The sequence below is a fragment of the Silene latifolia genome, chromosome 9 (genome assembly GCF_048544455.1).
Source record: "Silene latifolia isolate original U9 population chromosome 9, ASM4854445v1, whole genome shotgun sequence".
Lineage (NCBI taxonomy): Eukaryota > Viridiplantae > Streptophyta > Magnoliopsida > Caryophyllales > Caryophyllaceae > Silene > Silene latifolia.
This window is the reverse complement of record NC_133534.1, coordinates 4,565,308-4,585,162: the sequence shown is the minus strand read 5'-3', so window position 1 is coordinate 4,585,162 and position 19,855 is coordinate 4,565,308. Positions and strand designations below refer to the sequence as shown.

At 41.9% G+C, this 19,855-nt stretch overlaps 2 protein-coding genes across 5 annotated transcripts; both read left to right on the top strand.

Moving 5' to 3' along the window:
• The first annotated feature begins 7,897 nt into the window (after positions 1 to 7,897).
• Positions 7,898 to 11,850, top strand: LOC141598801 (uncharacterized). 4 transcript variants are annotated; one of them, XR_012523629.1, is made up of 3 exons: positions 7,898 to 7,986; positions 9,859 to 11,461; positions 11,547 to 11,850. XR_012523629.1 is itself a non-coding variant. In XM_074418579.1 (2 exons), exon 2 carries the CDS (start codon positions 9,903 to 9,905, stop codon positions 11,226 to 11,228), a length of 1,326 nt encoding a protein of 441 aa, XP_074274680.1. In that variant the 5' UTR covers positions 7,904 to 7,986; positions 9,873 to 9,902; the 3' UTR covers positions 11,229 to 11,850. The 4 variants fall into 4 exon arrangements, 2 of the variants coding, with proteins under 2 accessions (XP_074274680.1, XP_074274681.1); XR_012523628.1 differs by having other exon boundaries at positions 7,904 to 7,986; positions 9,873 to 11,461; XM_074418579.1 differs by having other exon boundaries at positions 7,904 to 7,986; positions 9,873 to 11,850.
• A 2,182-nt stretch (positions 11,851 to 14,032) lies between these two features.
• Positions 14,033 to 19,597, top strand: LOC141598800 (uncharacterized). The gene is made up of 9 exons (XM_074418578.1): positions 14,033 to 15,613; positions 15,733 to 15,991; positions 16,340 to 16,412; positions 16,528 to 16,603; positions 16,686 to 16,766; positions 17,277 to 17,410; positions 17,971 to 18,220; positions 18,377 to 18,440; positions 18,703 to 19,597. Exons 1-9 carry the CDS (start codon positions 15,539 to 15,541, stop codon positions 19,173 to 19,175), a joined length of 1,485 nt encoding a protein of 494 aa, XP_074274679.1. The 5' UTR covers positions 14,033 to 15,538; the 3' UTR covers positions 19,176 to 19,597.
• Positions 19,598 to 19,855: the final 258 nt, after the last annotated feature.

Below are 19,855 nucleotides of genomic sequence, written 5' to 3'. Positions count from 1 at the left end.
AGCGTCTGGTCATTGTGTCCCCGTCGCTCTCGGCCAATTGCCAAGGTAACGGGGTTATGGCTCGGCAGCAATTCTTCTAGCGCACCGGTCATTGTGTCCCCGTCGCTCTCGGCCAATTGCCAAGGTAACGGGGTTATGGCTCGGTAGCAATTCTTCTAGCGTGCACGGTCATTGTGTCCCCGTCGCTCTCGGCCAATTGCCAAGGTAACGGGGTTATGGCTCGGTAGCAATTCTTCTAGCGTACCGGTCATTGTGTCCCCGTCGCTCTCGGCCAATTGCCAAGGTAACGGGGTTATGGCTCGGTAGCAATTCTTCTCTTTGGGTGGCGATTATGGAGGACAGGCACTTGGATGGAAAACTTGGTTGTTTCTTCATTTAAGATCACGCGTTGGGGTGTCCACATTGGGTTTGGACACCTCCGCCGCTATACAAAGTACTTTCTTAAGTTGTCGGTGTTCCAATGGCTCATCAAAGGCACACCCTCCATGTCCGTCGGCCGGTATGTACCGGTCTCATTTCTTCAATCACCTTATAGGACCCTCCCGGTTGGTCGTTAGTTTACCGTGAATATTTCCTTTGTTGGTGGCGGCCGACTTTCTTAGGACTAGATCTCCTACTTTTAAGTCCCTCTTGTGGACTCTTCGGTTGTAGGCTCTTCTCATCCGGTTTTGGTATACTGCCAAGTTGAGGCGTGCCGTATCTCGGCTTTCTTCGACTAGATCCAGGGAGGCTTTAAGGCCTTCCTCATTTTCGACTGGATTAAAGGTAGCCGTTCGAATGTCGGCACTGTCGCTTCAATTGGTAGGATCGCCGGATCCGTAGACTAAATGGAAGGAGTGTACCCGTTGCTTCTTTCTCGGTGGTCCGTAGGGACCACAGGACGCCGGGTAACTCATCGGCCCATCTTCCTTTAAGGTCTTCCACTTGTCTTCTTCAAACCGTTGAGGATTGTCTTATTATTACGCCTCACTTTGTCCGTTGCTCTGTGGGTGGCAGACGGAGGAATACGCATACTTGATGCCAAGCTCTTCTAACCGATTCATTATCGGTCACTCCAAAATTCTCGGCCGTGGTCAAATACCATGACTTGGGGCAATCCAAAACGGGTTATAACATTTTCCCGTTACCTTTCGACGGCCGCCGTGGTCTTTGCCGATCGCTCACATGCTTCAACCCATTTGGTGAAGTAATCAACGGCGACGATCAAGAACTTCCTCCCCCCGGAGGCCGTTGGAAACGGCCCTAGCATATCCATCCCCCACTGTGCGAAAGGAAGGGGACTAAGCACGGTTGTAGGTCTCGAGAAGGAGCATGTATCACCGGGCATGCATCGACGTTCGTGCACTTCTTGGTCTTTGTTCTGGAGTCTTGGAGCATGGTGGGCCAGAAGTAGCCGGCTCGGAGAGCTTTGTGGGCTAGTGTTCTTGCCCCCATGTGGTGTCCGCATATGCCCTCGTGAATCTCTGTCGATTAGCTCTGCGTCGGTCGGGCCGACACATTTCAAGAGTGGTCTTATTACGGACCTTCCGTACGTTCCCCTTCGAATACCAAGTACCTGGCGGAGATCCTTTTGAGCTTAGCCGAGAGATTGCGGTTATCCGGTAACTCACTTGTGAGTTTGTATTTCATTATCGGAGTCATCCAAGTTGTCTCGGTTTCTACGTCCCCTATCATGCCGATGGTCTCGGTGATGCTCTTCGCATTCCTGATGTCTACAAGCACGGTTCGGTGACGTTTTTGACGGTTGGTGGCAAGTTTTGAGAGAGCGTCGGCTCGGTTGTTCTCGGACACAGGGACACATTGGATTTGGAAAGATTTCAATTTTGCTATGTCGGCTTTTACCCTTTCTAAGTATCTTACCATCCCGTCATCCCGAGCCTCAAACTCTCCTCTGACTTGGTTAGTAACCAAAAGTGAGTCTGTCTTCAACACAATGTGTTACTGCTCCGTGACTCGGCCATCTCGACTCCGGTTATCACCGCCAGTATTCGGACTCGTTGTTCGACGCCGAGAAGGTAAATTTCAAAGCGTACTCAAACTCGTCTCCGTTTGGGCCGATGATAAGGATCTTGGCTCCCGAGCTCGTTCGTCGTGGAGGAGCCGTCGGTGTAAACCTCCCACACACCTGGGTTTGGCTCTTCTTGATATGTGCATTCGGCCAGGAAATCTGCAAGTGCTTGCCCCTTTATCGAAGGCCTTGGTTTGTACTGAATGCCGAAGCCAGAGAGTTCTACCGCCCATTTGATAAGCCTACCGGATTGTTCGAATTTCTCCAAAGCTTTTTCCAAAGGCTGGTCGGTTAGGACCGTCACGGGATGAGCGTCGAAGTAGGGTTTTAACTTCCTTGCGGCAACGACGACGGCGAAAAACTTTTTTTCAATTAGCGGGTAATTTCTCTCGGCGGGCATGTATGGTGACAAAGTAGATTGGGTGTTGCTGTTTGTCTTCTTCCCTGATGATCACGGCACTGACCGTGGCCGAGGTAACTGCTATGTAAAGGTATAGCGTCTCCCCCAGCATCGGCCTGGACAGAGTTGGGAGAGTCTGAAGATGAGCTTTTAGCTGCTTGAAAGCTGTGCTTTGTTCCTCCCCCCAGCTGAAGTCTTTATTCCCTTTCAACACTTTGAAGAATGGAGTACTTTTGTCGGCTGACCGAGAGATGAAACGGGCGAGAGCCGCCATTCTCCCGGTCGAAGATCATAACCTCTTTTTCGATTCCTTGGTTCCGTGATTTAGGATTGCTTGGACTTTAATCGGATTAGCATCAATGCCTCGCACCGACGAGTACACCGAGGAATTTACCTGCCGGGACACCGGGTTGCACTTCATTTGGGTTGAGCTTCATCTTGTATTTCCTTAGCGAACAAAACGTTTCCGTAAATCGGCCAGTGCTCGCTTTGTCGGACTTGCTTTTCACGATAGCGTCGTCGACGTAAGCCTCAATGTTTCGCCCTTTTTGACTTTGGAATACTTTGTCCACCAGTCTGGTGTACGTTGCACCGGCGTTTTTCAAACCAAACGGCATCATTTTGTACATGTATGTGCCGTTCGCGGTGATGAATGCGCATTTAGGCATGTCCTCCTCATCCATGAATACCTGGTGATATCCCGAGAAGGCGTCTAGCGAGCTCGGCATGGTGTAGCTGCCGTGGCGTCGATTAAGCTATCTATCCGAGGCAAAGGGTAACAATCCTTGGGGCATGCTTTATTAAGGTTGGTAAAATCTACGCACATTCTCCATGCCCCCGATGATTTCTTCACCATTACGACGTTGGCTAACCACTCAGGATAAGTACAAGGCATAATAAAGCCTGCTGCTAGTAATTTATCTACCTCGGCTTTGATGGCGTCATCTTTCTCGGCCGAGGAGTTTCTCATCCTTTGCTTGACAGGGGCGGCGGTGGGGAGTACGTTTAGCTTGTGAATGATTACCTCCCGGCTCACGCCTCGGCATCTCGGCCCGAGTAGGCGAAGACGTCTTTGTTTTCCCTCAGCAGATCTAGGAGAGCGGCTCTGAACTTTGGTTCCAAGTCGACACCGATAGTCACGGTGCGGCCTGGGTCAATCTCTACCTCCTCGGTCTCCGCTCCCTATACCATGCCGACGGTGGTATCCGCGTGTTTGCCATCCTGTCGTAAGGATGGGCTCTTCCCTTTTTCTGATTTTTCCGCCGCTTTGAAGGATTGCAGGTTGCAACCTCTGGCGGATACTTGGATATTCACCACCTCATCGCTCTCGTTCTTCGAGACGAGTTTATCTTCCCCGTCCGAGACATACATCAATGTCGAGCCGGATGGACATCACCGCGTCGGCCTCACTCAGGGTGTCTCGGCCTATGAGGACGTTGTAGGCGGATGAACCGTCAATGACCACGAATTCCGACATAACATTCTTGGCTGCACCTCGCTCTCCGAACATTACTGGCAGCCTGATTGACCCCAGGGGTACCATGCCGGCCCCAGAGAAACTGTACAACGGGCTGGTGCAGGGGGTCAAGTCTTCAACCTTCAGCCCGAGGCTAAGGAAGCATTCTCCGTACATAATATTTGTGTAAGCGCCTGTGTCAATTAGGCACCTCTTCACCAAGTGGTTGGCTATGTCCAGGTGGACTGTAAGTGGATCGCTGTGAGGAGCGACGACTCCTTCGTAGTCCTTCTTCCCGATGGTCATATCGGGGATGGTGGAAGCGGGGGTTGCTAGGTTGGGCACAAAGTTGATGGCTTGATATAGCTCATTCAGGTGCCGTTTGTACCCACGAGTGGACTCGCCGCCCTCGTTGCCCCTGATGACGACATTAATTACTCCTTTCTGTTCTAAGACGGGTTTTTTATTTGATCCGCCGGCATCTGCTCTTCGGCCTCCGGCAATATATTTGCCTAGGCTTCCCTTCCGGATCAGTTCCTCAATGGCATTTTTCAGATGTCGGCAATCGTTTGTTAAGTGGCGGTGTAGCCGTGGTACTCGCAGATATTGGCTTGTGTCACCGTCGCCCCTTGGCTTAGGGGCCTTTCCCACTCGACCTTCGCTCTTGCTCGGCGAAGACTTCTGCGGCGGATACAACCAGGGGGGTGTGATCATCGTACTGCTTTCGGTAGTAAGGTGCCGAACTCCCCCCGGCGCCCGCCGAGTTCTGTTTCCTGGCGGACTTATCGGACCGTGACCTATTGTCGCCGCGGCGTCTCTCATCCGGGCTATCATCCCGGCGGCTTTTCCTCTCTGAGGGCTCGGCGTCGCTGGGGCCTACCCAGGTCTTGTGGTAATCTTCTACCTTGATGGCCTGATCGGTCATCTTCCCGCGCGTCCGTGCCCAAACCTCCGTGCTTGATGAGCTCGTCTTTTAAGTTTCCCTTTGGGAGGCCCTTCATCAGTGCGAAAGCCGCAAGTTCGGGGTTGATTTCCCGAATCTGTTGAACCTTGCCGTCGAACCTCTTCATATAGCTTCGTAAAGACTCGTCCTCCTCCTGCTTGATAGTCAGGAGGTCCGACGTCTCCACGACCGTCCTTTTGTTGCAAGAGTACTGGGCTAAGAAGGCGTCTTTTAGGTCGGCGAAACAAGATACGAACCGTCGGGAAGCCCCTTGTACCGGTTTTGAGCCATCCCATGCAGTCGTTGGGAAAACTCGGCACTGGACCTCATCAGTTGCTCCCATACCGACATGTAAGACTCGAAAGCCTCGGCGTGGTCGGTCGGTCGCCGTCTCCTTTGTATGTGAACGCCGCAACTTGACTTGGTTGGCACGGCGGTGTCTAGGACGTAATTCGAGGGGTCTGTTTGACCACGTGTCGGATGACACGCGGCGACCGACTCCTCGCGTTCCTAGTCCGGCTTCTCTCCTCGTAGCGGGAAGGACTTCTTCTCCGGCTCGGGCTTCTTCTCCGACTCTCCCGAGTCGGGCCATTGTTCTCCGGGGGTGTGCCTCGTCGGTGTTGCGGCGGCGATGCCCTCTCCCGAGTGCGAGAAGGACTTACGTTTACCACGACCACTTTGGGCTCCTCCCGCGTCTTGGTAGGGTGCCGCTTCTCCCGCGCTCCGTTCAAGTTTCTTGGAGTCACGTTAAGGCCCCAGCCTCCCGGACGGCTTCCCGCTCGCGTCGGCGTGCCTATGTGGTGGTGTACTCCCAATTAGGTCCAGGAGTGTCTTCGGTTTTGCTACGTCAACCACCCCCCATGATGGTGACCTGGTTGGCGGACGGTGTGTCCTAGGTATGTGCTCGGCATTCCGAATTCGGTTGGACTACTCACGGGTGGAGGGTTGTACTACTCCAGAATGGTGAAATGTATCATCTTGGTAGAATGTGGCTTCGTCGGTTGCGACTACCTCTTGTTGTTTCGACATCTTAGCTTTTTGGGTGGGTTTTTTGTGTTTTTGTTTTTGTTGTTTGGGAATGAATGTGACTAGCTTCTAGTTTGTACTCCCCACAGACGGCGCCAATTGTTCCGGGTTTAATTCCAGAGCAGATGTTTGTTACCACTCGTAGCTAGTAGAATGATGTCCTTGCTTGAATCCTCCTTGCGGTCTCCTGAAACGATGAACAAACTGAGGGCTCGGCTTTGGCCGAGCGTACTCACTCCGACGCTCAAGTCAGTGAACTTAGAGAGAGATTGTTGTAACTTGGCTAAAAGTATATTGTAGAGAGATAAGGAAGATGTTACCAGATGAATAGTGGTTATTAGGTTAATTTGTGGATCCTTTCCTCAATGAAGGTTGAGGAGTATTTATAGGCTTTCGCCTTTTGTCACGTAGTGGCCAAGTGGCTATCAGTGAAAAGATCGTTATACCCTCGGTAGATGGACTGTGGCGAGCTCGCCGAGGGTCTTGGATATGAGTACGCGGTTTGTGTCCCGGTGGCTAGTTGTCCGCCGAGACCCGGGTGACAGGCCGATGGGCTTCACCGGCTAGACTGTCTAAGTCGTTGACTTTGCTGTGGATACCCTTGACTTTGCTCAATATGTTGACTTGGTCAGCGGTGCAGAATATGCCCCATCAGTTTTTATTCCCAAGAAGGCAAAAATGAAACCTAACCACTAATGACTAACCACTAACCAGTACCATAATCTAAAGTTACGTATTCTGATACATAAATAAACCAATAAAATTTGTATATTTCCAAGATACGTATACAAAGTAAAAGGAAAGCTAATTTGACGCAAAATGTGACGCTTGGCCTTTTACTATGGGCCCAAAATGTCCATGGCCGGTCTAAAAAAACCCAAAGTATTTTTGAGCCGGGCTTGGCCGAGCACATTTGACGCAAATTTTGGGCCGACTCAGCCCACTTTTTGTAAATAACCCGAAGTAAGTATTTATTTTTTTTAATAATAAAGTACTGTTAAAGTTTCAAATAAACTATTTACAACTCATGCATATTTATGTTTTAAAATGATATCTACATAACATAAATGATAAATCATATCGACGAGTACGTCATTAAGCATTTTAAAGTGATATGTATGTCTCTATTTAATTTTCGAGAATAATTTATATGTGCTTCATCATATTTTGTATAATTTTACTCTATAAACTAATTCTGTTTTTGAAGTAGAAGTTGGAGGTATTATGCTACTTATTTCCTTGTATAATTAAATAAATCGTAAAATGTAAGGTCGAAAAAGCCCATTTAAGCCCAAAAATTGATCTAACCCTTAAGTTATGGGTTTGGGTTCGCTAAATAGAACCACACGTTTGAGCCCGATCCTGTCCAACCAGATATATGGGTCGTTTTTGTTATCATGTTCCACCCCAAGCCCACAATATGGGCATGGCCGATGATCACATCTACTCTAGTCTTAGTCATTTGTTTACCTTTGGTTTTGACACAAAGACCAAAAAAAAATGGGATGAGAGCATTCGTGAGGTAAGATTATCAGTAAGACTCTGGCACATCAGCCTTTTACTAACTTTTATTATTTTTTTATTGTTCAGACTTAGCTTAGAGACCCACCTCATACTTTATACACTATCCATCAGACTTACCTCAAACTCTACTTTTTCACTTTACTTTTTTTTTTTACAAAATAAAATGACACGTGGAATCCACTTATTGGATAATTTCTTTCAAAATGGGTTCAAGACTCATCCAAAGTCTTAAGTTGAGTCTTGTATTTTTCAAGACTTAACTTAAAACTTTATCAAAACTATGGTAAATTATTGAAAGTCTTGCTTTAAGACTAACAATTTTCTCAATATAAAAAGACAAACAAATAAATGAGTATAAAAAAAAAATAGGTAAAAAAATAACAAGATGGAGGTAGTACCTCCAAATTAATTTTTTACCAATTTGTCACAAAGTTTAACTTTTTTTTAATCAATTTGTCATGTTTTCTAATTTTTTTACCTAATTTATCCCAAATCCCTTTTTTCCTCCTCATATAAAGTCCCAAATAAACAAAGTTATTTGTTCTTCGCACCAAAAAAAAAAAAAAAAAATTATTTGTTCTAGCCCAATTTCTCCCTCATCCAGGTCTCCAACCATAGTGGCAAAATTGGTGAGTATATTCTGTATTCAACATCTTCTACTTCTTTTTTTTTTTTTTTTTTTTTTTTTTTTTTTTTTTGGATTTAATGATGAAACACTCATAAAATTATGATTAAGAGCATGTGAAGATTCCTGTTTTATAACTATGTACTTCAATCAATTATAGGAGTAGTTTTTTCCTGTTTAAACGATAGGTCGTAGGTTCGAATCTCCCGTACCCTTTATATTATGGCCGATGCATTTGGGAAAAAGTATATCCTCTTGTTGTGAAATTATTGCCTGTGTCCCGCTCATTTGTTTACATATTCTATCTTTGGGTTTGTCATTCAATTGTTTACCTTTTTTATTTTAGTAATGCCTCTAATAAACAATTTGATCCACTTGTCATCCAGTAATTGGCCCCCTTATTCTTTGGTCTTTGTGCCAAAAACAAAGGTAAACAAATGATCGGGACAAAGGGAGTATCATTTATGCTTCCTCCGTCTCAATCATGTATTTTTCTTTTATATTGTTTGTGTGGGGATTTTAATCAATGCTAAACTAATGATTAGGACGGAGGGAGTATTAGTCAACCATATTTCCGACTTTGATTAAAATTAATGATTTTTTTTTTTTTAAATGACGAGGGGGTTGAGTCCCCCGGCCCATCCATTCCCGCACCACCACATGGACCATGTACTAGTGCTGTGCTAACTGCTAATTGCCATGGGCGCGATATAGTAGTGGGTATGTCTTGTACTCCAAGTCAGTCCCATGTCTTCACATAGTCGCCACAAGCAGGAGTATTAGTGTGTAGAATGGACTAGGGTAGGTAGTCGTGATAACATGTCATGGGCGCGCTATAGTAGTGGGTGTGATGCTTATGGGTATGTCTCGTACAAGTCAGTAACATGCCTTCCCGTAGTCAGTATGTAGAATGGACTAGGGGAGGTAGTCGTGCTAGATAGCCATGGGCGCGCTATAATAGTGGGTATGATCGCTTATGGCCTTATGGGTATGTCTCGTACAAGTCAGTAGTGCGTCTTTCCATAGTCAGTAGCAACAAGCAGCATCCAGAATTTCCAACTCTTGATTTTCCAAAATGATCTTGGGAGTTGGGATAATATCATTTCTTATGAACCTAGAGCTGTCAAACGCGTTGCGGGTCAGTTTTATTGGGCGATAATTACTGGGGAAATTAATTAGTGGGGTAATGGGTTTCTTGATGATATGTTTGGCATAAGAGTAATGATTACTAAGTAGATCTTTTACTCCCTTAATCATTACCCAGGGGGGAGGGTGGGTAATGTATTACCCCTTCACAAGGGTAATAATTTCAGGAGGTGAATAATTACCTGCATACCAAACATGGGAAATACACCTCACATATTACTCCCCTATTCATTCCCCTCCTATTACCCTCAATCCAAGCAAGCCCTAAATGGTACTGAAATTTATATAAAACTGATTTTAATCATGTTTGATCCCTCTCTTTCTATTATACCTTAGGTTGCTGGTTATTGTGTGTGTTTTGTCAGTTGACAGTAATAACTTGGGTGTTATCTGAAATATGCTTTTTCTCATATGAATTTAAGAGATCAAAATCCATCCAAACATAATTATGTTGTTATTTGCCGTAGTTTGTTCCTGTTCGTTTTTACATTTATCACTATTTAGAGATCTACTTCCTCCATCCCAATCATTTGTTTATCTTTGATTCAAATACCCCTCACAAAGAATAAGAAAGGTAAACAAATGAAAGGAACGGTGCGAGTATATGTTATTTATAAACGTATGTATATGGACAATTAATGTTACATGGGATGACTGGTTAATATCTATCTGCTTTTATAATTTTTGACATTGCTTTGATTGTTTAGCCTTATCACTGACTAAAAATCAGCCCCATTGTTGTAGGAACTGAACTTGAGAGTGGTGTTCTCGCCAATGGCTAGCGAAGCAAAATGGCTTAAAATGACACCATGCGTGGTTGGACGTCTTCAGGAAAGTGTAAAAGGGTGCAATCATATTCATTGTTTATCAGATGAGTTGGTGATGGAAATTTTACGAAGACTTCCCAACTGCAAGTCTGTTCTGAAATGCAGGTCTGTCTGCAAGCGTTGGGCTACTCTGTCATCCATTCCTTGGTTCATTGCACAATTCATTGACCTTAGATTTGGTGGTCGCGTCCCAGATATTTCTGACAACAAGCATCAAACTTTTGCTATTGTCATGTGGTATAAACCTGATAATTGGCGTAAGCTCTGGCAAGGATCTGAAAGTTTCTTTAGGCCTTCTATGTTCAATACTCAGGATTCCTCTTTCTCCCCGTTTCAGTGTCTTGGGGTTGATAATACGTCAGCTACGTTAGTTGCATCGTGGAATGATTTGTTACTGTACTCCAGACACGAAAAGGACAAGAAATATGATTTTTACATCGGTAATGCACAAACCAAGCAATGGGCTCAGCTTCCGTCACCTCCATATTACTATGGTCGGGTCCTTTGTTTTGGTTTAATATGTGATCCGTTCTACTCTTGCGAGAGGGAAATTGTTGTAAATGTTGCATATCGTTATAGTGTCGTCGTTATCCGACAGACATCAAGGCCTTTAACAAAGTTCACTGCACATGTCCTCTCTTCTACGAATCGTGGTGGAATTCAATGGAAGGACCGAGTTTTGTCATTACCACAAACATGTTCATTTACGGGGTCTTCCTGTAGCTTTTGCTTTGATGAAAAGCTCTATTTTCCATGTCGCGAGGGCATTTTTGGATTTAACCAAGATAGTATTGAATTTGATGAAGAGATTCAATGCCATTTAGTCAAATGGCCTGTCATGTCATTCGGCCTGGACCGTGTGAGTGTTTCAAAGGAGAATTTGACGGTATCACAACTTGGGGATAATGCTACATTACGTATTTGGGTTCTTAAAGACTACAAAACGAGTAACTGGATGTTGCAGCATAGAATTGAAATTCGCGATTGGGTGTCCCCCCGCAAGTCTTGGATTACAAAGAAACTTGAAAAGTTTTCGCAACTTTGGAACGTATATGTGTTGGGATTCCATCCTAGCAAGAGTGAAGTTATATATATGCTTGTTCCTGGCTATATATTGTTATGCAACCTTACAACCAAGACCATCGAGTTGGCCTGTCGTATCCCTGTTGCTGTGGCGCAGAGATGCAAACACTATTTGAGCCAAACCTATGATTTCCCCGTGATGCTCCAGAGCTGGCCAACCCCACTTCCACGCCTTTCCGTTGGTCATTAAGGATCAACTAAGCACTTCTCCTGCTGTTTACAATAATAAACAGTTGGATTTCACCGAGAATGAAAGGTGGAGCAAACTTAAGGAGTATCCAGGAGGAGCAGTATATGTGAAGTCACAAAATTATTGTGCGCGCCAATGCTAATGCTGTAGGTAGCAATGTTGTTTATCACGATTGGATTATAGATACTGGGGCATCCGATCATATGACATCACAAATTCATATATTAAGTGATGTAATTTCTCTCCACTCTTCAGAAACCTCTTATTTTGCATAATGTTTTTGTATGTTATTCCTGAATTCAAATGTGTGTCTTACAGGACCTTTCAAGTAAGGTCATACTAGATTACTAGCTAGAGCAACGAGAGCCGGAGATCATTTGTTATAAACGCATGCCATTATCATACATCCCAAGAAAGATAAACTACAGCAGCAGAGCAGCAGTCTGTGATGTTCGCAAGATTACAAATAATTCTAGGAGCAGGACAGCTTCTAATGTTAGAATTTTTGATTTTTGATTTTTGATTCTAAGCTTGTAATGGGTCATACCTCTTCGGAAAAGATGAAACATTTGTATGATTCTAGACAATTTGTAATAAAGGATTTCCATTGTTCTCTTTCAAAGCATCATGCACTGCACCTTTCAGAGAAATATGTTTGGTTTTCGTAAAGGAAAAAGAGATCTTAGGCGGGGGATCCTCTCTCTCCTTTACTCTTCACAATTGGAATGAGGTCTTAAAACCGTAAATCTTAACCTATGGCCGATGCAACCTGCAAATTTAGGGGGTTACGGCTAGGTTTGAAACCAGTAAAATCTAAATTGACCAGACCAGATTCGATGGACCCTTTTGAACGTTGAGAAGTATCAGAAGTCAGGATACGACATACGAGTCCATTATCACAATGTTAGAGCCCTTATCTAGCCGCTTCAGAAATTATATCGTCAAAGCGACTATTTCAGCTTCTTCTACCTTCTGTGTACTTTTTACTTGGTTTTTTTAACTTGCTTGGTATTTCTTCAAGCCTGTAAATAATCATATTCAAGAATAAACTGTGAACAGACAGACCATTTCCTTGCAGGATGAAATCACTTCAAACATCAGCATAGGCCGATATAAGAGCGCTTTTATTGCCTGTACTTGCGACTTTTACAGTCTTGTTGACTGTTAGTGGACTATAATTGAGTGTTTTACACTCAGATTTACTGCTTGATGTCTTTGGTGTAAAGTGATCCACAAGGACAATTTTTATGAACCTAGAATCAACTAAGCTAGCTGACAGCTTTTGCTTGATGACGGACGATCTTTGGTTGCAGTTCAGGATCCCCAATCAGAATGTAATGTAGTTACTGGTCAATTAGAAGCAGGTTCAGATCATTGATCAAGTCTGAGATGGAATGGAGGAAAATTGTAAATTTGTAACGACAATTGTTGGAAGTTTGTTTGTCTATGATATACTTATTTACATCAACAAAAAGAAGAGCATACAAAATTTTCCTAAATCCTTTTAAGTCCTTGGCAAATAAAAGAGCATACGGACAATTCCTGAATTCCTACGCTTGACACATCAAAGTATATAAAATCAGCATCGTCACCACCATCCTCCTCATCATCATTCTCACCACCTCCGTTGTTGTTACCCCCATTACCATTGGTAATGGCTCCATTGTTACCCTAATTATCAGCAGCACCGTTTACCAAACCAGCACCAATGTCTCCATTAGAGAGTGTATGTAAAATAAGTTTTCTTTCATTTTTTATCACTTCAATCTATAATATTAAATAATTATCATACCCTTTTACTTCATTTTACAAAAACCAGCTACCTAATCAGCTAGTTTGCCAAACATTTTTTATATAATCAGTTAGCTTATCAGTTACTAATTTTCAGTTACCTTATTACTTTTTCAGACTTTAGTTAGCTTTTCAGCTACTTTTTTCATGTTTCAGCTGCTAGTTTTACTAAACAGAGTATAACACTAGCAGTATAACAAATTTAAAAACCATTAAAAAAAACTATCGTCGAGTGTTTACTATTTACTAAACTTGGAAAACAGGTCAATCAGGTCGGGTTCAGGTCGGTTAATTCAGGTTTAAGTTGTTCGGGTTTGTGAAAATTCGGGTTCGGCCGGGTCGGGTCAAATTCTAGTTTAGGTCATTCTCGGGTGAATTATTTTCAAGTTATTTGGGGATAACATGTTTGCGATAATAAACTTTCGGGCCGGGTTGAATAGGGGCATGGTCAATTCAGGTTTTGAGTCAAATTCGAATGATCAATTCGGGGTCAAGTCGGATACTTGAATTATTTAACTCCGGTCAATTTTAACAAGTCTTACTATTTACCACCCGTCAAAAACTTTATCCGCACGGGCCTCACTTATGTCGAAAAAAAAAAGCTATGACCCAATATTGTACTTGTATGGTGTACCCGCCCCATTGACATCCTTTGACATCCGAATTATACTCCCTCTCATCCAAACGAAAGGTTACATTTGACTTTTTGGCACTATTCATGATTGTAGAGAATCTTTGACATTATAAGTAATATATAAGGGAAAACATTGTCATGCGAGATCTTGTTTAATTCATCGTCATGAATGCTATAAGAATATCAAGTTTTTATAATTTTTAATAAATTGTAACTAAAGATATTCACATTGCAAAACGCGCTTCGACAAGCGTAATAAAGTCAAATGTAACCTTTAGTTTGGATGGGAGGGAGTATAATCTAGTCCGGTCTTAAGACGTCCTCATAATCTCTTTTCACCTCAGCAATCAACTCTCTCACTTCCAGACTTCCACACTTCCAGGTACTTTGTTTTTCCCCTAATTCAGATTCTTATTAACCCTAATTTTTTCCCCAATTTCCCTTTTATTGCGTTTTACTGCTACACTTGCTGCTTAACTTTAATTTTAATTACTCGTTAATTTGGTTTAATTTCACCTAATTTCCTGCAATTTTTTTTGCTGTTAAACTATGTACTATGCTGAACTGCTCAAGTTTAGACGACTGTGATTTAGGTTTAATTGGGTTGTTAACTTTTGTGGAAAATTGTATGTAAATTAGCCAAGTAATTGTATAGATTTGATGGAGCATACCATTTTTATGTTCGGGATTTAGTTAACATAAGCACATATTCGGTGGCGGTCCGGATTTCGGCAACCTTACTTCTAAGTGGTAAAGAGGATGATTCACTGAATTTGGTTGACCTAATTACTATGATGACTGTAAAAATTTGAAACCTTGTGCTTTAGTTGTGTAAATTGGTATGCCTTTGTGTCTGTTTCCGGAGTAGTTTGCTTGTCGAATCTGAGTTCTAACAGAGCGCTTTTGGCTTGGTAGGATATTAATTTGGAGTAGGTTTCTGAAAAGGGTTGTTAAATAATGAAGGTGATTCCTGATTAGGGGATAATAGGTTCAATTAGGGTTTGAATAGTGTTTTATTCAGAGTTGAAATATTGGCTAGGGTTTAGTTGGCATCGAAGGTGAATATGTTAGATAGCGGAGTTAGCGGCTTGCTTTTACGGGAGGAATCCGAGTTAGGGTTTAGATAATTACTTTTGAGTGCTTTACTAGTTATTATTTTGTTTATGAATCCCCATCATGATGGTAGCAGTAGTGCTGTACATTGTCAAGTAGATGATACTTTCTTTAACAAATACTCCCTCCATACACCAATGATCTTCCCACTTCTCTAATATATGTGAGAACTGAGGAGTATTTTATTGAAAGGGGAAGATCATAAGTGTGTGGAGGAAGTAGTTTATAAGAGTTTTTTTTTTTTTTTTTTTTTTTTTTTTCAATGTCAAAAAATGAATGATCGTGTACATTAATACAAGTACTCCCCCGCACCAATAAGAAAACGAAAACAAAGGCATCTATACCCAGTGATGCTTGTATGGATGGAATGGTGTTGAACCTTTCAATGTTGAGCCAAGACAAAATAAATTGGCAGCTCACATACTAGGAAGTATCGAAAACGATTGCTGAGACGAATTAGGCAAGAATAAACTAAAGATTCCTTTATGGTATACTGTTAGTCTTGTCTTAGCTAGCCCTAGCTATGATAGTCCTCACAAGTTGAACAAGGCGGACAAGCCCATCTTGTTTGCATTACAATTGATTACGAATATTCTGTAACTTAAATTTCCCGACTATATCCTTTTTGTTTGTAAGGACTCCCATAGAAGTATGCAATAAATCATAGATGTAGTGAATATTATGTCCATAGTTAAATATAATACTGTTATGATACTATCTGTATCATTTATTAAATTTACTTTGGCTTTCCTTTGTGTGTGCGTGTCTGTAAATGTTTGTCTCCTTACAATGTTCTGGTTGTTGGTTTTGCAGAGAATTTCAGTTGATAGGAATTAGGATGCATTTGGTAAGTTCTCTATGATATCTATTACGTTCCTTCATGCTTCAATCAACTTAAATGATATTTTTAAGAAAGGTTTATGTGTCGATTCTGATGCCAAGTATATTGCTAATAAACCTGGAAAGGCTATTGATGATGTTGGCGATGAAATCTTTACAATGGAAGACTTGGGACTGCCCAAGGAAGAAAATCAGTGTGCTTCTTCTACAGTTGCAGACTTGGAGAAGGAACCAAGTGCTCAGCCACCAGTGCAGGATTTGGTTGAAGCAAGGTCAATTTCTCAGTCTCCAGAGGTGGATACGACCCAATGTTTCGGGAATGGTGGCGATACTGTAGATATTAATGGGGCTGTCGACTTGAACGAAGAAGTTGAGATTCAGCAGGGTAATTTCCTCATTATGAACATGCTTAACGCAAGTTTTTTGCATGATTGTGGATCTGAATATATCATATGAATCTATCTTCTTAATGGCTGTAAACTTGTAGTCTATTTAGTACTAGCTTATTAACTGATGTTAAAAGCGGGAGTGTCTACCAAAAGTTTCTTTTCATGCAAAATGCGAAACATGTTTTCATGCAAAATGCCAATGGAAAAACCTCTTAATATTTGCTCTGCCCTTTTTAATTAAGCTGTAGCAATCAGCATGTTGTACTGCACACGTGGCATGCTGGGCTTAATTATGTACATTTTGTTACATCTAAATTAAATCCTTGATTGATTGTGTCGAATAGGTGCTAAAAGACCTCGTGAAGTAAGCACTAGCAGGGAATCCTCTGTCCGTGTAATTTACAATTCCTTGCCAAGGTTCGTATGGCCATTAAAATATTTGAAGCTGTGTTTATTTAGCATCAGTTTTGACAGTGGCACTATAAAACTTGTAAAGGGTTTATGTTACATTCTTTTATATTCTTATTGGCAGCCGTAGCAAAAGAAAGCTTGAAGAACTCTTAAGTAATTGGTCTGATTGGCATGCCAAGAATTGTGCTTCATCTCAAGTGAGTGTTGTTTATTTAATTAACCGAATACATGTGCTTGATTCCCTTGCCCTTCATTTCACACTAATCTCCCCAATTTCAGGATCCAGCTGATTCGTTCGAATCTGGGGAAGAGAGTTACTTTCCTGCATTACATGTTGGTTCAGACAATCTTTCAACTGTCGTATGTTCTCTTTCTTTTTCTCACTACAAGTTTACTCCCATAGGTCGAGGTTGTCCGTAAAAGCAAAGGTATATGTACTTTTGTGTAGTTTTCAAGAGGATAAGCGAGTTCTCAACGTCTGAATTTTAGATGAATAATTGAGCGTTTACACTTCTTTGGTTTCTACTTACTTCAGTTTTATCCGTTTCTTTCTGCAAAAACTCACTATTTTAAGAAACTATAGGATATACTTCTGACTTCTGAGCATGAAAATTGTAGATTCAATGAAATTTTAACTTTTTTCATACCTGGGGACTGGGGAGTACCTAAAAATAAATCTTGAAGTTAGTTACTCATGTTCATGTACTTCTATAGATCAAACCATCCAAGTACCCAGTTGAAAAATCTTAAGCATCAGCAGTTACCCTTTAGATACTTTTATATCTCATCTTGCATTGTTGAGTTATCTGTTCAGTTACTTGGTTCTTATGTTTGACAAATACCTAACCCAAATGATTTTCTGGATGCCAGTCCTTTTCAATGGATGTTCATGTTTCGAAAAAGCAGCGCAAGGAGTCAGTGTTGCTGAATCATGGATGTTCACCATTGTATGATCGAGGGTTTGCTGTTGGCTTGGCCATTGATGCTGAGGCTAGTGAAGAGAAGTAAACTACTAAACTAAGACGTCCTCTATTTAATCCATTTGTTATACTTTTGCTTTTGAATCGATTTTTTATGTGACATTGTAAATACATGCAAGTGGGAAGTCTGGGTGTAATGTAGGGTTCACAAATCACATGGGCACACCTTCGAAACATATCTAAATAGGAAGCATAAGCAAATGACTCAGAGAAACCAAAATCTAGTATGTAAGTAATGGGTGAGACAGGGGAGTCTATATTAAATTATTAATATATTATACACACATTCACCAATATGTTAGGAGAGCGTATTCTACGTCTCATCTACTTGATGTGATTTACACAAACTTTTCTACGATTAAGAGAGATTTCAAAAGTAGAAATGTTGGAGTGGGACAGAGGGTCCTTACTCGATATGTTAGTCCTTAGTGGTGAAATTGGGGAGTGGAAAGGCAGGAACGAAAGCTTGATTGAAAAAGTTATATTTGAAAGTGATTCTAGTAGTGGTTCAACTTTGTGAACCTGATAATATGTTGAGTATCTGTTATATATAATGGAAAATTGACTGTTCTTTATGGATGTAGAGGCATCGATTTACGTGAAGCTCCACGTTGCTTCAACTGTGGCTCATTTAATCATCCTCTCAGTGGATGCACAAAGTCTTTTGATAGGGCTGCTGTAAACAATGCTCGAAAAGAATTTCAAAGCAAGAAAAACCCTAATGGCAACCCACAAGCCCCAACCCGTTACTATCAGAACTCTCCACGTGGTAAGTTTGATGGGATCAAACCAGGTGCTCTTTCAGCTGAAACAAGGGAGGTGCTGGGTCTAGGGGTGAGTTGCCTATCATCCATGGTTCATATTTCGGTTTCCATTATGCACGTTTAATATGATAAAACCTAAAAGGACCATGTGCAGTCATAAAGGATGCGTGAACACACCAGGATAGCGATTTTTCTCCAAGTTAATATGTTGTTTTTTGTGTACCAGGAGTTTGATCCACCTCCTTGGCTTAATAAGATGCGTGAATTGGGATACCCACCAGGATATTTAGGTAAGCCGTTCTTCCACATAATTATCTTTAACAAACTAGCTATTAGGCTATTAGGCAATGCTTTGCTTGTGTTTGGGATGATAAAATTTCCGATTTTTGTTCATGGCTGTAATGAATCTGACTCTTTGTATAACCTCGTGTACCCCTGTCCGTAGTGTTCGATACTTGGCCACACACAGTCTGATACTCCTAAACGAGTATATGAGTAATATAGGTTGTAAAAGAAACTTCCTTAATTTCTTGCCAAACCTTGTTTAACCAGATTTAGAAGAAGAGGACCAACCTTCAGGAATTGCAATCTTTGGCGATGATGAAACTCCGAAAGTGGATATAAATGACCCTTCATTAGATGAACGAAAATCGCAAAAGAAAATGATGATAGAATTCCCTGGAATAAACGCCCCAATACCTGAAAATGCGGATCAAAGCCTTTGGGCAACACCTAGATGTCCAAGTCCAACCCTTCCTGATTTCTCCTTCTCCTTGGACCGTCCAGACAATAATAGGTGGAATTCTGCCCGAGACTCCAATGTTATTAGAAATTTCCATGAACCATATGGGTTAAGGAATCACATCAACGGCCCATCTCCCCCCTTTGGCTTTGGGTCACCCCCAGTGTCTCATCTCCCGCATAACTATTATTCAAGTCCGCCATTCAGCCCAGTAGGTGTCCCCATCCCTGGAAGTCCGCGTATTGGGAGACCATTTTTGCATTATAATTATGGTAGTCTCTGATATCCTTGTGAATTATGTGTGTTAGTAGTCTAGGCCTTGGTTTGGGGTACAAATGATCTACTCGTCCAGAAGGGTGTGTCGCCATTACTTGTGATAGGCGTTTACTAACTTAAGACCCATTTAATGTTAGATTGATAGCAGTGTACCAATATCACATGGAACTGTAGAAACTAATATAGATTTCATGTGAACAATAGTTTTTTTTTTTTTTTTCGATAGGGTTAGAGTTCTACAGTAACTTTATTTAGTCATTTTTTAAGCTTCGTACTTTTATTTTCGAGTTGACTATGTTCAACTCCCAACTTGTAATATTTTGTTTTCTGTTTGCTATTCGACGTTGAGGTATGTGAGTCGGGACTTAGGACTCCACATCTTTTCCCAACTTTCATTTTCATACAAATATTGTTCGTTTCTTTTTGTAATTATTGGGTAAATTTAGTTATTAAGTTTAAGAATGGTTAGACGGAGTTACGAGTATCGATAAATAGATTTATGTGGCTAACCATAACGAACCTGATGTTAATTTTTTCAAAATATTAAAGTGCAAATAAATTCCAAAATGTTCAAGTAGACTTGTACCACAAGAATTTGTAGAAAACTATTCTTTAGTCGTTAATTTATGCATTTGGTGGAACCTGCTTCCGGCTTTCCTGTTCTTGAGATTTGGAACTCAAGGGAAT